This window comes from Pristis pectinata, chromosome 4 (genome assembly GCF_009764475.1).
Source record: "Pristis pectinata isolate sPriPec2 chromosome 4, sPriPec2.1.pri, whole genome shotgun sequence".
In the NCBI taxonomy this organism is placed as follows: Eukaryota; Metazoa; Chordata; class Chondrichthyes; order Rhinopristiformes; family Pristidae; genus Pristis; species Pristis pectinata.
In genome coordinates, this window is record NC_067408.1 from 13,947,951 (window position 1) to 13,970,599 (window position 22,649).

Here is a 22,649-nt window from a genome sequence, read left to right on the forward strand (position 1 = left end):
CATCTACCTTCCCGACTCCCCCCAAAAAAAGTAAGCATTACACTAAATCTTCATTATCCATGAAGGACAAGGGCATGGGCTTCTTCCGACAACTAAAAATGCAGATACCTCCAAGATCTTCTCCTTTGAACCCAATACAACACCTGAACTTAAGTTTTCCCCCATAATGTTCTAAAAGCACTTACACATATTACTAAACACATTAAAACTGTTTAAATACCTAAAAGAAAGCGATATTAGCCAAAAACCTACTTCCGCTTAAACTTATAAGCATTTGTAGGTGTTGAAAATCACAAGGTTCAGCTGTTGTCCATGAGAACAATACACAGCAGAGAGCCATTGACACAAGTGGACAGACACCCAATCAGCATATTTATACAGACAATGATTTGGTTACTCAGTGTACACGTTTTTAGATACATTTGTTGAGGGAAAAATATTGAGATGGTGCCTGGAGTCAACATCATGCAGATCTGTGGATAGCAATTCAGTGGATACTGAGAACTGGGTATATTTTGATGAGTTGGCCAAACACTTTCACTGAATATCTGTATTCAGGAGCTAAAAATCCACAGGGCACTCATGAAAGATGAAAATGCACTTGGGACGGTGTTAATTGGATATTTGAAAATGTTGCAAGGACAGGAAAATTATAGCTATGAGAAAGGATTAGATAGGCTGTGCTGCTTTCTGGAGGGGAGACTTAGAGGTGTCTAAAATTATGAGGTGCATAGAGTAAATTGGAAGGATCCATTTCCCTGAACAGATGGGTCAAAAGCTAGGAGGCACAGATTTAAAGTAATCTTTAGGATTACAGAAGAGGAGATGGAGAAAATTTTTTTCACAGAGATAGTAGCGGGGATCTGAAACTCAACATCCAAAGTGGAGATAGAATTAGAAGCCTTCATTGCATTTAAATAGTACTTGGATGCATGTGTAAAGTACCATGACCCACAGGACTATGGATGAAATGCTGGAAGATAGGATCTTTTTCAAGTGGCATTGACATGATAGGTGGGATGACATTCTTCAGTGTCATAAAGTTTCAATGATTCTATCATAGCACTGCATGCCACCATCGTTTGGAAAGGCAGCTCATTTTCAGAAAGCGATAGATAGCATGCATTGAAAGCACTTCTTTGTGCACCCTAAACTAGCAAACAGCAGTAGATTGTCATGAGGTACCAATGAATAGCAGGATGCACAGTGAGTCTCATTATTCAAAGCATAATCTCATCCCACTGGTCTCTGCAGTATGAAGGATAAAGCTGCATGTTTTGGAAACAAAATGCCTTCTCCATATGTTCCTCATTCCTTTCTTGGCCTGCTCCAGTAAGATTTTTTGTGCCCTTCTGCAAGCCAGTAGATCTCTCATTTGATGGTGTGGCAGTCTCCTCAAATTAAATCATGCTTGTTTTCTCACTTTTCTAGTTCTGATAAAGAGGTACTGACCTGATACGTTAACTCTGTTTCTCTTCCCACAGAAACTGTTTGATCTGCTGAGAATCTCCGGCAATTTCTGTTTTTATTTCAAATTTCCAGCATGTGGTTTTTTCATATTTTCCTATTCCTATACTTGGAACAATTAGCTCCAACAGAATTGTAACTATAAAAGTAAAAATGTCACTTTGTATCCAAGGCAGGGCAGGAATGAAAATACAGGACACAAGGCCCATCTTTAACTTCATTCTGCTCCACAAGAAAATTGCAATGTATGTTTTCCTGCTTAATTTGAGTCACTATTCTTAACTGCATCTGTTACAAACATGAACTTGGGAATTAGGGTGTCACTTAAGGGAAAATTTGGTGGATCATTCCCAATTTTATTTGTCTGGTTCTACCAAAAATACTTTTAACCCTGCTTTGTCAATTTTCTTTAATAATTTAAACAATATGGATGGTAGCAACTCTCCTGATCTCATCTTATTTTCACAACAAAAGCTGGTATCATTTTCTTCTCTTCCCTTGAAATGGCTTAGCAAGTTTTGAATTCTTGTGCAGATGTGCGAAAATATAGCTCAACATAACACAAATGTTCTACCAGTGCATAAAAGGATGCCAGTAGTACTCTTTTCTCTTATGGTCCATTGGATCTAAACAGCACAACATTCTACATAACTAGGTAATTACATCACATAATACAACTTTCTGATGAGCAAAAATAATGCTAACCTTGGCCACCTTTATATAAAAATCTCTAACTGTTCAGACACCGAATCTCATCTTTCGTAACATCAAATATCATGAACGTCGAACAGTACAGCACAGAGACAGGTCCTTCAGTCTACCAAGTCTGTGCTGACCACGATGCCAATCCAAACTAATCCCTACTTCCTGCACACGGCCCATATTCCTCTGTTCCCTGCCCGTTCATGTGTCTGTCTAAATGCCTCTTAAAAATTATCTGCTTCTACCACCTTCCCTCGCAGCATGCATGTTCCAGGCATCTACCACTCTATGTAAAAAAAGACACTTGCCTTGCATATAGTCTAGTATCTGATATTTCCATCCTGGGAAAAAGGCCATCTAAGAGATTGCCCCTCAACCTCCAAAGTTCCAGTGAAAACAATCCAAGTTTGTCCATCCTCTGCTTATAGATCCATCTCAGGCAACATCCTGGTGAACCTCTTCTGCACCCTCTCCAAAACCTCCACATCCTTCTTGCAGTGTGGAGACCAGAAATGCACACAATACTCCAAATGTGACCCAAGTAAAGTTTTATACTGCTGCAACACTACTTTAACTCAATGCAACACCAATCTTCTGGACCAGCTTACAATTAGGGACGTTGTCAAATGCTTTACTATAATCAAATATTGCCAGGAATTACTATCAGTGATTCTTTAACCGGGTCAAAAGGAAAGTTTTGAGCAGCATCATCTTCAATCAAAGGTGCTGAGGCAGAAGGATGTTTAATCTGCCTTGTTGATGGAGTTAAAATAAAAACAGGCAAGTGCATTACTATGGAAAATTTAGTTCAAATGGAGAAGGTCAAAATAATTTGCTGGTCACCTGCAAGAAATGACTTTATCCGCAAAATCAACCAGACATTTTTTGAAATGGATACCCCAGAACCAGACGGTGTGAGGAGAAGATGAGCTGACCAAAAAGTGAGGGTAACGCTGTGGGATTAAGTAACCCATGCCCAAGACAAAGCCCCAATTGTTCCAATCATTCCTTTGTAGCATCACCATGTTCTGTTTCTCAGCACCCAAATTTATATTAAGTATCTTTGCTGTGCAGTACATTCACACCCAGAGAATATGGAGATAAAAATTATATACATGAAACACAATGCTTTTGTTTGCATTAAATTTATCATAGCTAAATCTGCATTAACCGACTTCATTACTAGTATAAATTATCAAACTAGTGAAAACTAACAAAACAGAATAAACCATTATATATTTCACAGCATCACATGCCACTACTATTCATTTTGACTGCTGTTACCTTAAAAATAAAATGCAGCTATTCATATAACTTGTTTAAACCAAGATATTTTACCTTCAACAATCCCCACATTACCAATAAATATAAACATCAATTTAACTCTGAGAGACCATGCACCTCTGACAGTCGAACCATGAAAATTTACAACAGAGAGACAGTATTCAGCCCATCAAATCCATCCTAGCCAAGAAAGAGATTTCAGACCATCTCATTTCCCAGCTTTGTGGATTACAGCACATCACAAGTGAGATGTGGGGTTTCCATCTCAACCACCTTTCAGTCAACAAATTCCTTTCCTCAAGAGTGCACAGCTACAATCAGTATGATTGTGACTGAACGTCTCTAACTCAGAAAAATCCCGCTTAAAAGTGATGAAATTACTCCCAAGGTCCCCTTTTTAAGCCTTCTAGTTATTACCATTCACCCTAAGCTGCTCATTTTTTTTTTAAATACCTTGACTTAATATTTCCTCAACTTCCATTGTTCCAAAGTTAACAACTGCTGTCCATCCAACTTAAACTAAAAACAGTTAAAGAATATGTTAGTACTGTTACACTTCCAATTCCACAAAGACATTCCCAAGCAAGATAAAACTCACTGGATGTCAATATACTCTTCATTGGAATCTTGAAATAAAAATTACCAGCACACTCGCAGTAAGGGGTAAATTAATAGTGGCAGTCTTTTAACAACCAGGAGTGCTTCCATGTAAACTAGACATCTTAATTTACTTTACTGTATACATTTCAACTCACTGTTGAAAATACCAGTTACAAAAGACACAAGTAACATTCTGAAAAATAAGGGCTATAAGATATTTGACTACGTATAGAGAATAAATCACCCGAACCCACAAAATGGATGTCATTCCTCCAGAAAAATGATGTAATGTCTGTTAGAGTGATGTTGTGTGAAACTGATCTGGCGAAAAAGGGAGAAACAGATACATTCTGGTGCAGTTTAACTCATTTTTCTTTTCTATCTGAAAGTAATAGATTTCACCTATTCAAATCTTTGCATGTGCTGCGTCAATTCCAATCAATATACTTAAAAGGATAAATTGATTCAAATTATGCTGAATTCCAGGTTCACAGAACAGCAAAATACTTTCTGGAGAGATGGCAATGAAACCAAATCATTTGGAAATAAACTGTGGATGCTGGTGCAACCTTTGTCAGAACTGGTCACCGTCCAGTGTTTCTCTTCCCACAAATGCTGCCTCACCTGCTGAGTTTTTCCAGTACTTTGTTTCAAATACATTGGAAGTCTGTCATCCTTACCCCACTTATTATAATACCCCACTTTAACCAGCTTCATATCATTGATTTTTCCCCCATCATTCTTCGGTGAACAATACTCAAATTCTCCCCCCACCACCCACAGTTGGTTGTAGTGAAATATCATAGTAAATGCTTACAGTCTAAGTTTACTGCATTAATGCTTTCAACAATGATTCTTGTTATTGTTCCATAATATTATAGAATGGTAACAAAGATGTATGCCACTCATGTTAAACATGCAACAATAATTTCTAATGACAGTTCAATCATCCAGTATATTTACCCCAATGTCTGCAGCTCTTCAACCCCTCCCACCACCACACTATTTACATCAGTACTTTTTCATCACTGGCAGCTGAGAAACAAATCCCTGTGTAATGATTCAAGCTCATTACAGATACTCATTCTAAGGCTCGCGATCTGTTTGCCATTTACACCTGCTTTCAGTCTGGCTTCCCTCTTGGAGGGAATACAAAATATCAAGGGTTCAAGTGCACTCTTGAGTAAACAATCATCAAGACAGCTCAGTTTACTTAGCAAGCCAGTTCAGGATCTTGCATTATCAGTCCTTTGGAAACATAAAAGATCACATTCTTGAAGTAATAATCAACTTAGGCCAATGTACTCTGCATTTAAATTTTCCGGCTGTAATTTCTAAACATATTTGGTTTCAACCATCAGATCTCTGTATGCATAAGAGCTTTCAGAACATCTGTGCTCCAGATGTTGTCTTAAGTTGGACCTATCCATATACTAGGTGGTCCATCAAGTGATGGCACCAATCTTTCTTCCTAAATTTCCATTTCACTTATGATAATTTGCTAACAGTTCAAAACCCTTAAGAATGCACCGTGTTCTTCATGTTTTATTCCATAACGTGTATGGACTGCAACTGAGACGACCCATCAACAGAAGGCTCTTTTAAACATGAAATTCCAGTGTATGCTAAGTAAGTTTATTTTTTCCATCTCATTCCCTTGTAATTGACGGAGATAATATTGTGGTGAGTTTTGCAATGACATTCTGCTGTCTTCTCATTTATAATTTCAATTTGTACCTTTTAGTAAAAAATTCCCACAGATGTTATCAAGAAAAATTTAATATTGAGCAAATTAAGTACATGTTATGACAGGAAATGAAATGTTTTGTCAAACATACAAGCTTTAAAAGGAGAAAGATACAGAAGGGTTTTAGGAGGAAATTAAAGAGATTAGGGGCCTGGCAGCTGAAGGCACAGCTGACAATGATGCAGCGATGAAAACAGGTTTGTGGGAACATATGCAAGAAGTGAGAATTGGAAGTGTGCAGAAAATACAGGTTGTGCACATGTATATAATTAATTCCCGCTGGGAAAGGAAAAAAGCAATTTTATCCACCTTTCTTTTCCCTGTTCATGGTCATGAAGCTTTGTAGCCTCCACCCCAAGCATTTCTAACTTAGGAGCAAATCCTTTGCGTTTTCCATCAACCATTTATCAGCAGGTGTGCCAAATGCAGCATATAATTTGCGTCTTTCATTGCCCTGGTTTCTTTTCCTTTGGTTCTGATAATAATTTAAGTCTCCTTAGCCCTTAAATATTGATCTTCTTTGCTCCCAATCATAATAGGCATCTAGGCTGATTCAAGATTCTTACTTCAAATTCAGATTGTAAGTTTGCTTTGCTAAAGGAATCTTAACTCCTTAAATGCAAACCTCTGCATGTAATAACCAGGGCTCCAAGTAAGCAAAGAAACATTTAACAACAGGTCACTGAAGACAGGTAGCAGCCACTCCAAACATTTTTTTATGAACACACTAAACCATTAACAATTGTTTAAAGAGATAAGTGAAGTCTTTATGGGAAAGAAGGATATGGAATCCATTCAAATTCAGCACTCTAGAGGCAGTTCACAAACGATCAAATGGCTGAGATAGCAGTTCCATTCAATTCATTGTCCTCCTTGGCTTAAAAGAAAACTCTGAAAAATAATCTTCATTGTGTACAGCTACCAAAACCCACACTTTAGAACAATTTTTTGAGCTATAGGTTTTGGCAAATCACTGCCACCAGAAACTAGGTTTTGGTTTGATGATGTTTTTATTAAATAACATTAGGTATCACACACAGATCATACTAATACTTCAAAAACAGTGGCAAGAAAATATTTTATTTCAGGATTCTTTGGTACACATAGTTAATCTGCTACATACATACATGCATGCATCACAGTATCAGCTTTATCTTGCTTTCTGATGGGAAATATTTTGAGTGGGAGGGACAGGAAATATATGATGCTTGTATTTAATGCAGTCCACATTTTCCCTATTTACCTTTCTCTATAGTCTTTACTTTGGCATACAAGCCACAACACAGACCTACAAGAAGCGCTGGGCTTTGTTCATCATGTGCCTGATGTATAACAGCTATAGTTTCCTCATTCACTAACCTCCTTCCTGCTGGTTTCCCTGGAGCTAGAATCATACATAATATTTAAATAAAACCCTGCAGATGGGACTGGAAAAATCCTTTTCTATTACCCATGAGTAACAAACTAGTCTTATTTATTTCTTAAGTACCCCAGCATCTCAGTTGGAATTTCATTCGTCTTCACTGACTACTCAAACTATTCATCATTTACTAACCCATTAAAGAGTTTGTTCCTTTGAGCTTACACTGATCCATTCCTCAATTTAATATCCAAGTAATCTTTTGTTTTTGAAAAAAGTATTATTCAAAGGCCTAGCTCCAATTTGATGGACTATTATTCAAAACAATCAAAAATGTGCCATATGTTTCCTGTAATGCATTATATCTGCATTCCTGACCCTAAAATTGTGCTGTGGAATTCTGGTAGAACAGTATTAAGATTCTTGGAATTTCTCCTTCTTTCCTAAGTCAACAGAAAGTTGACTTAGTTCAAATAAATGATGCATCACACCTTCAAAGTAATGGAGTTGCAAATTAATGGAGACCAATATTTACCCTCATCTTAAACCATTGAAAAATCTAGATCAAAATTTTGTACTTTTATTGCAACTGAAATTTATTTGCCCAAGAGTAATACAAGAAACTCTGCTGTTCAGATGACGACTTCAATCCTACGTAGATTTATTATGATTTTTAGTCATTAATAAAAAATCTTCTGTTCCATCAAAAAGATAAACTTGTTTTCATTTTGCAAGTAATTTATTCCATACTGTAGTTCAACTAAGCTTGACAATCAAAATAATTCCCAATTACTGAATCAAGTGGCACAGCAGAAGTAATACCTTGATTCAACTACTTGTATCCTAATAATCAAGCCATAGAAATTCAAAGTAGCTTTTAAACTTGGTCCTTTGTCCCCATTCCTCACTGTCCTATAAATTGAATTTTCTGTGATTAATTATAGCATTGTGAATAATCACATTTTTGAGTTGCATCTAACCAGAGTTCTCAAAGCACATCTGAAAAATGTGCCCTTAAAACTAAACAAGCACCACTTTGTTAAGTGCTCATGATCTTTTCAAAAGTGAAAAGACTAACTCCACCAAAATTAAAAAAAAGTGCTTCTTACTCAAGACCCTTGAATAGTGTTTGAGTTGGGGAATTAAAAACTGCGAAAGAACTTCAACATACAATGAAATAAATTTGGTATCTAACAACAAATGTCATTACCTATATGAAAACCCAGCAGAGACATCTTGACAGATTCTCTGCAGAAGCAGCTTTAAGATTTGCTGATCAATTCTAGTTCAACAAATGGCAAAAAAATCTGTAGGTTTTTAACAGAAATCTCTATAGATCTATTCAAAGGCATGCATTCATCATTAAGAAACATGCACTCAAGACTTTTATATAAGTTCTGATTGATGAAAGGTCATCAATCTGCAATGTTAACCCTATTTCTCACTCCCCAGATGCTGCCTGACCTGCTGAATATTGCTACCATTTTCTGTTTCACTTCATATCCAGCATATGCAGTATTCTGTATTTTCAGTGATTTTCATAGCTTGGAGGCATAACATTGAAGGAATTAAACAGTATAATTTGTTATTACAGTTTGTTTCACAACCTTAGTTAAATTATATAACCAGGCTTACCTCCCCCCCAACCATTCTGAAGGAAATGGTTCTCACCAAAGTATTAACTTTTCTATTTTTTAGTTGGAAAGGTGTACTACTGGCAATGTTTGTATTTATTTCAGCTTTGCAGTGGTTCTCCTTTTTATCTATATTGACGTTCCATACAAATCTAAGTGTTGGGAATTTGACCACAGCAATTTAATATCTTTAATATTTTTTCAATGACCATAAACACATATCCTAGAGCAAATGAAGGACAGTGGGAAATGATTAGCAGAATGCAAATTAACAGAAAGCTCAAAGTTAATCAAGCCTTGACTTGTAATTGATTTTCAAAGAATAATCTGAAGCTTCCCAAGATTGCACCAACATTCCTAAATCAAAATGTTTTCCATCTTTCTCTTGTATGGCCAAATTTCTATGCAGTCAGGTGGAAAGTGTGTACAATAATTATGAAATATCCTAGTGTTCATGCAGGAGATGAATTTACTTGCTTCCCTGTTCACTAATTAGTTTCATTCCGGCAAAGTATATTGAGATATGAGGCAATGAAACATAGCTTAATTTATAAACCTGTAATAATGAATTTAATATAAGCTTATATTTAATGAAGTGTAAATGTCAAGAAAAAGACACTTGACCTGAAAAAAAATTCAAGGAAAACATTAGCTGACGGTATTGGCCGAAAACAGATAAACTATATTTTCTAAAAATAATAAGTACTGGTTCTTCCTAAGATCAGTCATGACCTTTCTTAATGACAGAACAGGCGTGAAGGACCAAATGGGCAACTCTTGCTACTGTATCTTATGTTCTAAATGTGGTTAAGAACTTTCAGGCAAGAATGAACACTCATATTCAAATCCTTATCAGTAAATGCTTGGTGTTATTTTAGCATGGAGTGCAACCAAAGTGCTTCAATTAGCTGTAGTGGCTGAAGGTGAGACACAATAAAGCAGGGCAGGTCCACACTCCCATACACTATAACATTGAAGTTGCAGAGATGCAGGGCTAGATCACGAGAGCATGTAAATAACCTTCATGCTCAAAGGATTTGTTAACAGTCACACTAGGTACAGACACTTGGGTGGCAAATGGAATGCTGTGGCAACCATAATTCATTACGAATTAGCACCTTCAAGAAAGGAAGGAAAATATATATTCTATTCAATTCATTCATGTGCTGTGCTTGCCTGAAGTTTAGCAGTAATGATAGCCCCATCAAATTTAACTTCTGGGCAAGTATCAGTTTTCTGTAGTGTACATGCAACGGCAACAAGCACAGATTGAAAGCTTGTGTCGGTAATCAGTACACACTGGTATCTATTCAAGCAACATTAGAATTTCCATGAGTAACCATTGTGCACAATTCAAGGTCCTCTCTCACCTCACAAACAAAATAAATTGAAATATAATTCAATGCATATAGTAATGCAAAAAACATTATATATAACTTGAATAACCTAAGGAGATATAATTTCTGGCATCTTCCTCCTCAGTCAGGAGATGTCCTGATCAGTGTGATTTGATTTAGTCTGATAAGAATGGGGATGGGGGTGGGGTGTGGAGGGGTGGTGGTAACTGACACTACTGTATTATTCCAAGCAGAGAGAAATTCTATGGCCAGTGCAGTACCTCTTCTTTTGTTTCCTCCTCCTCTGGTTCTGTTGATACTGAAGGTGCTTTTGGCTTGTACCAGGAGATCTGAAGGTTTCGACCTTTGAACTTTGTACCCTGATTTGCAGCCTGTGCATAATTTAAATAAAAATAATTTTAAATAAAAGTAATTGAATTAAAAAACACATTAACACGCTAACAAATTATTAAAACCATTAAAGTAAAATAACTCAAGCACTTACCTTTTCCAGAGGTCAATGTCCCGTTTGTACAACAGTCCTCCCTCGCATGAAGCTGAGGGACTAGATGCGAAGTGCATCCAGCCCCTCTCTTCAGCACAATGGTCCGACATTGGTGTGAATGGGGAATCCAGTGCTGCCGCTGTGTGCGGCATCTGATCTCCAGCTTGTCTCAGACTTTTGCGTGCATGCTCAGAAGTACGAGATTTACAGAACATAATGGCTGCGAGTGGATGGTTTCCTACAGAACTACTAGCTGCCGGTAAGCATGATTCAACCCAATGCTTCTTACATTCAGAGATACTTAAAAGCTATTAAAAGTGATGCAAATAATAAAAAAATGAAAATCACCTAAAAACGTACTTAAAAATATTAAACTCAAATAACTATTAAGAAAGGACTCTGCCTTTACATTCTTCTCTGCAGCCCAAAAGCTCCCATTAAAATCAATGGGGTCATAGACCTAGCCTGACACAGGATTCAAGAGCTGATTCCTCAGCATGAATACTGTGGAATTAAAAGAACATGGAGTTCTGTTACTGGATTCCACATGAAGCCCAGCAGTGGAGCAGACAGAAAGATTCAGCATTCCAAAGTTGTCAGAAAGTTTGGATTTCTGTGTTTAATTACATTTGTGCAGAAGTTCTGAACTTGTTTTGTTTGATATCATTCCCATTTACCAGCAAGCTCAACACATGTCCGAGAAAAAGTCAGTTATCTTTCTATTTGATGTTCTGCAATAGACCCAATGTACTTTACACCACTTATAGTGAACATTCATGCAAATGCGATTTGCAGACTATATATGGTGGCCAGTTTACCAACTATAAGACACAAACTTCTCATTCCCTCCCTGAACTACACTACTTACTTGTCTTGCTTGGTTTAACAAAGTAGTTAAACATGGTGCTTTGCCTACCCAAGTGTATAAAGCAATTGTATTAAATTCCTCTCCACATTTTTTTTAAAAAAAGGATGGACTTTAACCTGGTAGCACAATTATATCTTAAAGAATCAGTTGCACCAAATTCCATTCATGACAGGTATTAATTTTTGAACTTTTTTTTACCCTTTAAATTATATTAATGAAAACTATTGATAATATTGCATACCTATGATCTTACAAGTACGTGTTACTTCTTTCTTGATAAAGGTTTCCAGCATTTTCCTGGATTAGTAAACCAGATTGTATTTTCCTGATGGATGAACTGGGAGATCCACTCCCTACTGAAGGAGAGGACTGCTGCACACAAATCTGGTGATCCTGATCTGTACAAGAAATTGAGGTATGACCTTCGGAAAGCTATCAGGGATGCCAAGAGACAATACCAACTCAAAACAGAGTCCCTGACTAGCCGCCAGTTAAATAATTCCAAGCAAGCTTGTCACCAAGCTCCGAGACCTAGGACTCAACACCTCCCTCCGTAACTGGATCCTTGACTTTCTAACAAACAGATAGCAATCAGTGAGGATAGGCAGCAATACCTCCGGCACTATTATTTTCAACACTGGTGCCCCACAAGGCTGCGTCCTTAGCCCTCTACTCTACTCCCTATACACTCACGACTGTGTGGCCAGATTCTGCTCTAACTCCATCTACAAGTTTGCAGATGATACCACCGTTGTAGGCCATATCTCAAACAGCAATGAGTCAGAGTACAGGAAGGAGATAGAGAGCTTAGTGGAATGGTGTCATGACAACAACCTTTCCCTCAATGTCAACAAAACTAAAGAGCTGGTCATTGGATTCAAGAAAGGGGGCAGTGTACATGCACCCATCTACATCAATGGTGCTGAGGTCAAGAGGGTTGAGAGCTTCAAGTTCCTGGGAGTGAACATCACCAACAGCCTGTCCTGGTCAAATCACGTAGATGCCACAGCCAAGAAAGTTCACCAGCGCCTCTACTTCCTCAGGAGGCTAAAGAAATTTGGTTTGTCCCCTTTGACTCTCACCAACTTTTACCGATGCACCATAGAAAGCATCCTATCTGGATGTATCACGGCTTGGTATGGCAACTGTTCTGCCCAGGACCACAAGAAGCTGCAGGCAGTTGTGGACATAACCCAGCACATCATGGACACCAGCCCCCCCTCCTTGGACTCTCTCTTTACCTCTCATTGTCTTGGTGTAGCAGCCAGCATAATCAAAGACCCCACCCACCCGGGACATTCTCTCTTCTCTCCTCTTCCATTGGGTAGAAGATACAGGTGCCTGAGTTCATGTACCACCAGACTTAAGGACAGCTTCTACCCCACTGTGATAAGACTATTGAATGGTTCCCTTATACAATGAGATGGACTAGGACTTCACGTCACTTGTTGTGACCTTGCACCTTATTGCACTGCACTTTCTCTGTAGCTGTGACACTTTACTCTGTACTGTTTTTACCTGTACTACATCAACACACTTTGTACTAACTCAATGTAACTGCACTGTGTAATGAATTGACCTGTACGATTGGTTTGTAAGACAAGCTTTTCACTGTACCTCTGTACAAGTGACAATAATAAACCAATACCAATGATGTCAAACTATCTGAAAATCAAAACTTTAGCTGCTGGAAACCTGAAATAAAAATAGAAAATGCTGGAAACACTCAGGTCAGGCAGCGCGTGTGGAAGGAGAAACAGTTAGTGTTTCTTATCCAGGAGCCTTCGTCAAAACTGGGAAATTCCCAGTTCTCTTTCCCAGTTTTGACAAAGGGTCCTGGACCAGAGACATGAACTGTTTCTCTTCTCACAGTTGCTGTCTGACCTGCTGAGTATTTGAGTGGCAGTTCATAATTCTCTCCCTGTCTTTCCTTGAATATGAGTATTGTATTTTTCTACCTTCCAATAAATAGATTGTTCAATAATCAAAGGAATTTAGGAAAAATACCAATATATCAACTAGCTCCAGAAATCTGTCGGCTTTTAATCCCAATTTACACAGTATATTTCTTCAGTAATAGTAATTACTTAAATTCATCACTTTTAGATGCCTTCGTTCCCCAAAGTTTCTGCTACATTTATATTATCAGCAACTTTCTTACACATTATAATTTCCTCCATCTCTGCCTTAAAATGACCCACTTTTACTTCACCACTCTCTTATTTGCATATTTACAATCTAATTTTTTTTCTTGCTAGTTTATTCTCATTCTGTTACCTTTCTCTATATTTTCTGGTTAACCTTTGCTGGTTTCCTGTTAATCCAGTATCATCTTTAACCCCTTTTAGCTAAGGAAGGTTCATTTACCCCAGATTGTTTTTTAATTTTTCATGTAATGAAAAGATTTTATCAAGCTGAATGCTTCTAGAATTTTCTTTTATTTCTGATTCCAACACATGAAACAGCCTACATTTGTAGATGAATAACTGCAGGGAGAACAGCTTTATCCCAAATCTATCCTAGTGTTGTCAACAGGTAAATCAAAAATTTCTCAGAATGCAGGACAATAATTCCACCTCCAAAGTAAACACATTTGGTTCCATACCATTCCGAATAACATTAAATCACCTTAGATGACTAGAAAGAACAATTTGTCAAGCTAATATTTATGTATTTTAATCAGTCTGCAAACCAGGTTCAAATATAGCCATGTAGTTTAAATAGGAAATTTTACAATTCTTAACCATGTTTGCCATTTATGAATAACAAGCCTTTAAGCAGATAAAACTAATATTTTTGGATTTAAAGGCTTTATTTCAATATAGAAATACTACAGGAACTATTTTACTCTAGGATTTCAGACCAAATTAAAACTAAATTTAGTTCTCTCTTATTTTGTGTGAGAACAGTGCAAGGCTGACATTTATTGCCCATCCTTAATTGCCACTGAACTGCTTACTGTGACTTCTTGTCACAGTGGGGTTCAAAACTCACAACTCCAAATTGAAGTACATAGTACAAAAGCTTGACTGCAATTGTGTAGAAGCTAGATAGACTAATCCTACAGTACTGTCCAGAGTTTGGTCTCCTTGTTCAAGGACGGATAAACTTGCACTGGAGGTTTTCAGGAAAACATAAACTATGCAGATTCTTGGGGTGAAAGGATTATCATGAGGAATGATTAAGCAGGTTTGGCTTATACTCAGACGTTAAGAGTGAGGTGATCTCAGTGAAACAAAAAATTCAGAAAGGCCTGACAGAGTAGATACTGAGATGTTTCCTTTCATAGGGGAATCCAGAACAGGGCACAATTTCAGATTAAGTGGTGGCCCATTTAAAACAGAGGCGACGAAAAATTTCTTCCCTCAACAGAGTGTTGCAAGCCTTTGGAATGCTTTACACCCACAGAACAGTGGAGGCGAAATTGCTGAATATATTCGGAGCCAAAAGGGATTTATAGGGGTGTCAATGGTTATGAGTCAAGAAAATAGTGTCAAGGCAGTGATCTTACTGAATGGTTAAGCAGATATGTAGGAGCATTCCTGCTTCTATTTCTTATGTTAATGCAAGAACAGTACAGTATTAGCAAGGCTTCTCTACTTAACATTCTATTTGCCTTCTTATTTATTTGTGCTAACCTTCTATGCTTCATGTACACCCAGCTCCCTTTGTATTGCTGCATTCTATAGTCACTGTCCACATAGAAAAATTCTGCTTTTCTTTTTATTTCACCTAATAGGTTTCCCCAAATTATACTCCACCTGCCAAATATTTCCCTAGTTTAACCTAGCTATATCCCTTTACAGACTGTGCATCTTCCTCACAACGTGCTTTCCCAACTACCTCTGCAACATCAGCAAATTTGGCTGTAAAACCTGGTTCTTTCATCCAAGTCATTAACACAGATTATATATAATTAAGGCCCGAGCACTGATCTTGATGGCAATCAACTAGTTACAGCATACAACATGAAAATGACCCACATTTCCTGTTAGCTAACCAATTCTCTATCCACGTTAATACATTACCCCAATACCATGAGCTCTCATATTGTGAAATAGACTTTTGGGAAGTACCTTCAAAAGTTAAAATGCATTACTGTACATCTATTGGTTTCTTTTTATCCACCCTACTTATTACATCCTCAAAATCTCTAATGAACTTGTCAAAATATGATTTACCTTTCATTACTGCTTGATTGCATGAATGTGCAATCCATGACAATACAAAAAACTAATCACGGACTTTTGAAGTTTTTCCTTGGGACATGGAGTACAATAATTTTGCCCATCCTTGGATGCTCTTAAATAATGGAGTTAATGTGTCTCATGGGGTAATAGTCTGCTAGCAACAAATATTCAAAAATCATGAAAATAACAGTGCAGCTCAATCATGCTACTTACATTTTCTGCTTCAATTCTCGTCTTAAATGTTATTCTAACACTTAAAGGAGTATCCTCTTGGAAGTCTTCCACTTCTCCGAATTTCTAGAAAAAAACAGAAGAAAGGAACTTTAAGAAGTTAGATGGAAATAAATCGGTTTTACTTGAAATGTGTGAACATCAGTTTCTTACTTCCAAATAACAAAGCACAAAACTCAGTGAGCATTAACAGAACTAATTTTAAAAATTTCAACACTGGTTACAACTAAATCCTTCTGCAAGTGTAAAGCTTCTTCAAGCTCATTAAAAGGCAATGAATAGATTGCCTGATTATCAGCTTATTCTTAAGAGAAACTGAATTGATCTGTTAAAAAAACTGGTCTGGAGTGGGGATAAGGGGTTAAATGGTACAGCTTTGTATACCAGAAATGAATTCAGATTTTCATTGCTTCCTATTAGAGGACTGAGAAAATGTACTTAAATAATAGTCCATAACTGAGGTATCCCAATGGGCATATTATTCCATATAAATAGGTCTCTGCTTGCATTATAAAAGGCAAAGATGGTACCATGAACATATAAAACTAGTCCTGATGGAGAGCATGTGCTCATCTCAGAAAGACCAAACTGAACTATATTTCAAGATACACAGTGATTTCTTGCAACATCTCAAAAAGCAAAACATTGCAGATACTGGAAATTCAAAATTAAATATAGAAAATGCTGGAGATGCTCACCAGGTCACAACAGCTGATGAAAGGTCAGTTCCTCACTCTATATGTGCTGCCTGACCTGCTGAACATCTGCAGAATTTTCTGTTTTTATTTCCTTCAATAGCTGCTCTTCAACGTAACTTCCTAAAAGGGTGAGGACCCCCCCCCCCACCCCTCCCCTCCCCATAGGTTCATACTTCTGGCCTTTGAAAAAAAAAATTCATTTAGCAATTTTATTTTGTATTTTTAAGTTCTTATAGCTTTGCTTAATACTTGGTAACTCATAATGATAGCCCCACAAGCAACCAAAGGTTGCAAAAACGGTTGGGTTTAGTTTGCAAATACAATTAAACATACCTGAAGCCATATTGCAATTGGTTTAATGACAATTCCCACAGCATTAATGAGAGCACTTACACTGTTTAGCTCACTAATTCCCCTGTGACAACTCCTCTGTGGGACATCAGCATTCACTTACATAGCAAACTTCCATATATAAAAAAAGATAGGGAATGGGAAGATGTAAAATGTAATCAAAATTCACTGCAGCCAAATCTTGAAAAGGGATTCCACTTTTATTCATCAGCAGATTCCTTCTCCCCAGTGCTAAATATATGGTAAAGTCACATCACAAGTGCACTGAAAGCAATGGACCTCAAAAACATTCTGGGTGTGATGAAAGAACCTGGTGCAATCCTAACCAAAACATTTTAGTACAGCAACAAGACTGGTAATTTCATGGCAATATGGAAAAACTAACAAGATACAATGTGCCCACAAACTGCAGAACAAATCCAACCAAACTAAATGGATAAAACTGCTTTCATGCAATATTTACTGGCCAAAGCCTGATTATCCAACCTGCCAGGACAGCCCAGAGTTTGATCGTATTATAGCTCTGGTGCGAACACAAACAGAAAATACATGTTTTTCAGTCAGGCCTTATAAATGCCCTCTATATTATGGAAGTACTTAACCAACTGCAGCACCAATGTACTTTAGTGACATTGACCAATGGGGACTGACTAAAAACTCCCTCATGGTTGGAGTTACATCTGGCACAATAGACAAAAGTTATGGCTCCTGCAAGCTGATCATCTCAGCTCCAGTACCTCAATGCAAAATGATCTGAAGACAGCAATCCAGGCCTATCATCAGCTGCTTCAGTGATCTTTCTTTCAACATAAGTTACACAGCACTCCACCAAATCAATAACTAGCCATGCTTCAGGCATCTTCCAATTGTGTCCAATGGCATTACTGTTACCAATGAACAAAAACTTAATGATCAGTCACAAAATCCTGTGATTACTACACAGTAAGTCAGAAACATCTGGAGTTTTGGCTAAAACTCCTAAGTCTTTCTATCATCTACAAACCACAAAGTGCCCTGATTTGACCACGTATTGCATTTCTTCATTGTTATTGAGCCAAAGGTTTGGAATTCCCCATCTAATAAGATTGTAGGATCATCTTTACCACATTAAATTCACTGATTTAAAATATAGTAGCCAATCTCAAGGGTGATCAGGGATTAGCTGTAAATGCCAACCCTACCAGGAAGCCACATTCTAATAACTTCCCTGTTGCTCATGCACCCAAGTAAAACTCGTCCACCTCTTAATACTCTTTTGTACTAGCTCATTTAACTTTTCTCCTTACTTTCATGTACAATGGAATCTAAGAGGTCTGGCACAACTGGAGAAACCACCACTAATAATTAATTTCACAACTAACCAATTAACTGGTTGTATGACTCTTAATTCAGCTGGTTGAACTTTATTAAATATCAAAATTTACTGCTTTTGATGTGAAGTTGGTTTATCAGAATTGTGATAAAACACAATTCAAATAATTTTTCTACCAGCCAAATCTATGCAATGAAGTCTTTGATGCAAAGTGCAAATAAAGAACATTTATATGACAGTCTACAAATGCTCACGTGGCACTATTCCAAGTTACAGACAGCATCTTTATCAAGTACTGATTTTCAATTAACCAGGGATAGTGATAAAAACACTACAAACAATTGCAATGTCCTTTGGTTTCAGAACATGCAAGTGACAGCAAGGGGTTGTGGTTGCTGAGCTGGAGATGGTAGGGGTGAAGGAAGCAGGTCAGAGAAAGAGGACAAAAATCAAGCATGTTAGTTTGCTAGTTTCTCTATGAAAATATCAGTTCATAATACAATCCTTACACAATGATGGTTTCCATATTATATACAGATGCATTGGAGCTTAGCGTATTTCTGAAGACCTTACCCAAAAGACAAAATATTCTTGTACAGAATTTTGCCATGTACATTTAAGATGCAAGGTACAAGAAGATCTCAAAAAAATTTGATATTTTCAGAAAACAGTATTCATTGTATTCTTATCCTTCAACAAGAAATGCCTCAAAAAATTTTAATGTTAATTAGATCATAATGAAAACAATAAAATCTATCCACCTTAGAAGCACTCAACTGATTCAATTTTGTTAGGCAGGACAAAATAATACAGCAGTAAACTACCACACATCTTCTTTCATTGGAGGCACTGAAGAAATTTGAGAGTCAGTTCTTTAATAATTAGGTTCAGAACATTCAGCCCACAATGTTGTGCTGACATTTCATCCTGCTCTAAGATCTATCTAATCCTTCCCTCCCAAATGCCCCTCCATTTTTCTATCATTCATGTGCCTAAGGGACTCTTAAAATGTCCCTAATGTATCTGCCTCCACCACCTCTGCAGGCAGTATGTTTCACACACCCACCACACTCTGTATAAAAAAAAACTTACCTCTGACATCCCCCTTATACCTTCATTTAATCACCTTAAAAAATTATGCCCCCTCATGAAAATCTCTGACTGTCCACTTGATCTATGCCTATCATCATCTTGTACACCTCTGTCAAGTCACCTCTCATCTTCCTTCTCTCCAAAGAGAAAAGCCCTAGCTCACTCAACCTATCCTCATAAGACATGCTCTCCAATCTCCTCTGCACCCTCTGTAAAGCTTCCACATCCTTCCTATAATGAGGTGACCAGACTGAACTCAATATTCCAAGTGTGGTCTGACCAGAGTTTTATAGAGCTGCAACATTAACTCATGGTTCTTGAACTCAATACCCTTACTAATGAAGGCCAACACACCATACACCTTCCTAACAACCCTATCAACCCTAGCAGCAACCCTGACCCTCTATGAACATGGACCCCAAGATCCCTCTGTTCCTCCACACTGCTAAGAATCCTGCCATTAACCTTGTATTCTGCCTTCAAATTTGATATTCCAAAGTGCATCACTTCACACTTTTCCGGGTTGAATTCCAACTGCCACTTCTCAGCCCATGTCTGCATCCTATCAATGTCATGTTGTAACCTACAGCAACCTTCTACACTATCCACAACACCACCAACCTTTGTGTCATCAGCAAACTTACTAACCCACCCTTCCACATCCTTATCCAAGTCATTATAAAAATCACAAAGAGCAGGGGTCCCAGAACTGATCCCTGCGGAACACCACTGGTCACCAACCTCCAGGCAGAATATGCTCCATCTACAACCATCTTGTGTCTTCTATGGGCGTGCCAATTCTGAATCCACACAGCCAAATTTCCCTGGATCCCATGCCTCCTGACTTTCTGAATGAGCCTTCCACGAGAAACCTTATCAAACGCCTTACCAAAATCCACTCACACCACATCCACTGCTCTATCTTCATCAATGTGCTTTGCCACATCCTCAAAGAATTCAAATCAGGCTCGTGAGGCACAACTTGCTCCTCACAAAGCCATGCTGACTGTCCCTAATCAGTCTATGCTTCTCCAAATGCTCATAAATACTGTATCTCTGAATCTTCTCCAGTAATTTGCCCACCACTGAAGTAAGACTCACTGGCCTGTAATTCCCAAGGTTGTCCCTACTCCCTTTCTTGAATAAAGGAACAACATTTGCCACCATCCAATCACCTGGCACTACTCCTGTGGCCAGTGAGGACACAAAGATCATCGCCAAAGGCACAGCAATCTCTTCCCTCACTTCCCGTAATAACCTTGGATATACCCCATCCAGCCCCGGTGACTTATCTATCCTAATGTTTTTCAAAAGTTCCAGCACATTCTTTCCTCGCGTTGACATGTTCTAGCGCATCAGCCTGTTGTATGCCATCCTCACAAATGTCAGGGTCTCTCTCACTGGTGAGTACTGAAGCAAAGTATTCATTAAGGACCTCCCCTACCTCTTCTGACTCCAGGCACGCTTCCTCTTTTATCTCTGATCAGTCCTACCTTCATCCTCCTATTCTTCACATACGTGTAGAACACCTTTGGGTTTTCCTTAATCCTACTCGCAAAGGCCTTCTCATGCCCCCTTCTAGCTCTCCTAAGTCCATTCTTAAGCTCCCTCCTGGCTACCTTGTAACTCTCAAGAGTCCTGTCCGATCCTAAACCTTGGGTAAGTTTCTTTCTTCCTCTTGACAAGATATTCTACATCTCTTGTCAACCACGGTTTCTTCACTCTACCATCCTTACCCTGCCTCAATGGGACAAACCTATCCAGCACACCATGCAAGTACTCCCTGAACAACCTCCACATTTCCATTGTGCACTTCCCCAAGAACATCTGTTCCCAATTTACGCTCCCAAGTTTCTGCCTAACAGCATCATAATTCCCTCTCCCCAATTAAATACCTTCCCATATTGTCTGCTCCTATCCCTCTCCAAGGCTATAGTAAAGGTCAAGGAGTTATAGTCACTGTCTCCAAAATGCTCTCCCACCGAGAGATCTGAAATCTGATCAGGCTCACTGCCTAGTACCAGGTCCAGTATGGCCTCTCTTCTAGTCGGCCTGTCCATATACTGTGTCAGGAATCCTTCCTGGACACACCTAACAAACTCTGCCCCATCTATCCCCTTTACACTAAGGAGGTGCCAATCAATTGAAATCACTCATGACAACAACCCTGTTATTTTTGCACCTTTCCAAAATCTGCCTCCCGATCTACTCCTCAGTGTCTCTACTGCTATTGGGGGGGTCTGTAGAATACTCCCAATAGAGTGATCGCTCCCCTCCTGTTTCTGACTTCCACCCACACTGACTCAGTAGACGATCCCTCCAGGACATCCTCCCTTTCTACAGCTGTAATACTGTCCCTTGATCAGCAAAGCCACTCCTCCACCTCTTTTACCTCCGTCCCTGTCCCTTTTGAAACATCTAAAGCCCAGAATATCCAGCAGCCATTCCTGCCCTTGCGACAGCCAAGTCTCTGCAATGGCCACCACGTTGTAGTTCCATGTACTTACCCATATTCCAAGTTCATCACCCTTGTTCCTGATACTTCTCCCATTAGACACACTTCAGCCCATCCAACTGACAGCAATTTTCCCCTTTCAACTGCCTATCCTTCCTCACAGTCTTTCTGCATGCTGCATCTACTTGTACACTAAATACACCAACCTCTGACCTATCACTTGGGTTGCCATCCCCCTGTCAAACTAGTTTAAACCCTCCTCAGCAGTTCTAGCAAACCTGCCCACAAGAATATTGGTCCCCCTCCAGTTCAGGTGTAATCTGTCTCTTTTGTCCAGGTCACACCTTCCCCAAGAGATCCCAATGATCCCTACCCCAACTCAGCCACGGATTCATCTGCCAAATCAACCTATTCTTACCCTCACTGACAGATGGCACAGGCAGCAATCCAGAGATTACTAACCTTGAGGTCCTGCTTTTCAGCTTCCTACCTAGCTCCCTATATTCCCTCGACGGCCTCATCGCTTTTCCTACCCACGTTATTGGTACCAATATGTACTGTGACTTCTGGCTGTTCGCATCCCCCTTCAGAATGATGTGGACCCAATCCGAGACTTCCCTGACCCTGGCACCCAGGAGGCAACATACCATCCGGGAGTCTCTTTCACGTCCACAGAATCTCTTGCCTGCCCCCCCTTACTATTGAATCCCCTATCACCACTGCTCTTCTCTTCTCACCCCTTCCCTTCTGCACCACACAACCAGGCTGACTGCCAGACCTGGTCACTGTGGCTTTCCTCTGGTAGGTCACCTCCAC

The 22,649-nt window shown here is 38.7% G+C and overlaps 1 protein-coding gene across 1 annotated transcript in view; it reads right to left on the minus strand.

Annotated features, from left to right (window-relative positions):
- rbm27 (RNA binding motif protein 27) overlaps nucleotides 1-22,649 on the minus strand; it is a 106,750-nt gene that overhangs the window by 6,222 nt on the left and 77,879 nt on the right. The window contains exons 19-20 of the mRNA XM_052013296.1: nucleotides 15,908-15,991; nucleotides 10,413-10,523 (exon numbers count right to left, since the gene is read on the minus strand). Of these exons, the coding sequence (XP_051869256.1) occupies nucleotides 10,413-10,523; nucleotides 15,908-15,991 (195 nt within the window). The remainder of the gene's footprint in view (nucleotides 1-10,412; nucleotides 10,524-15,907; nucleotides 15,992-22,649) is intronic.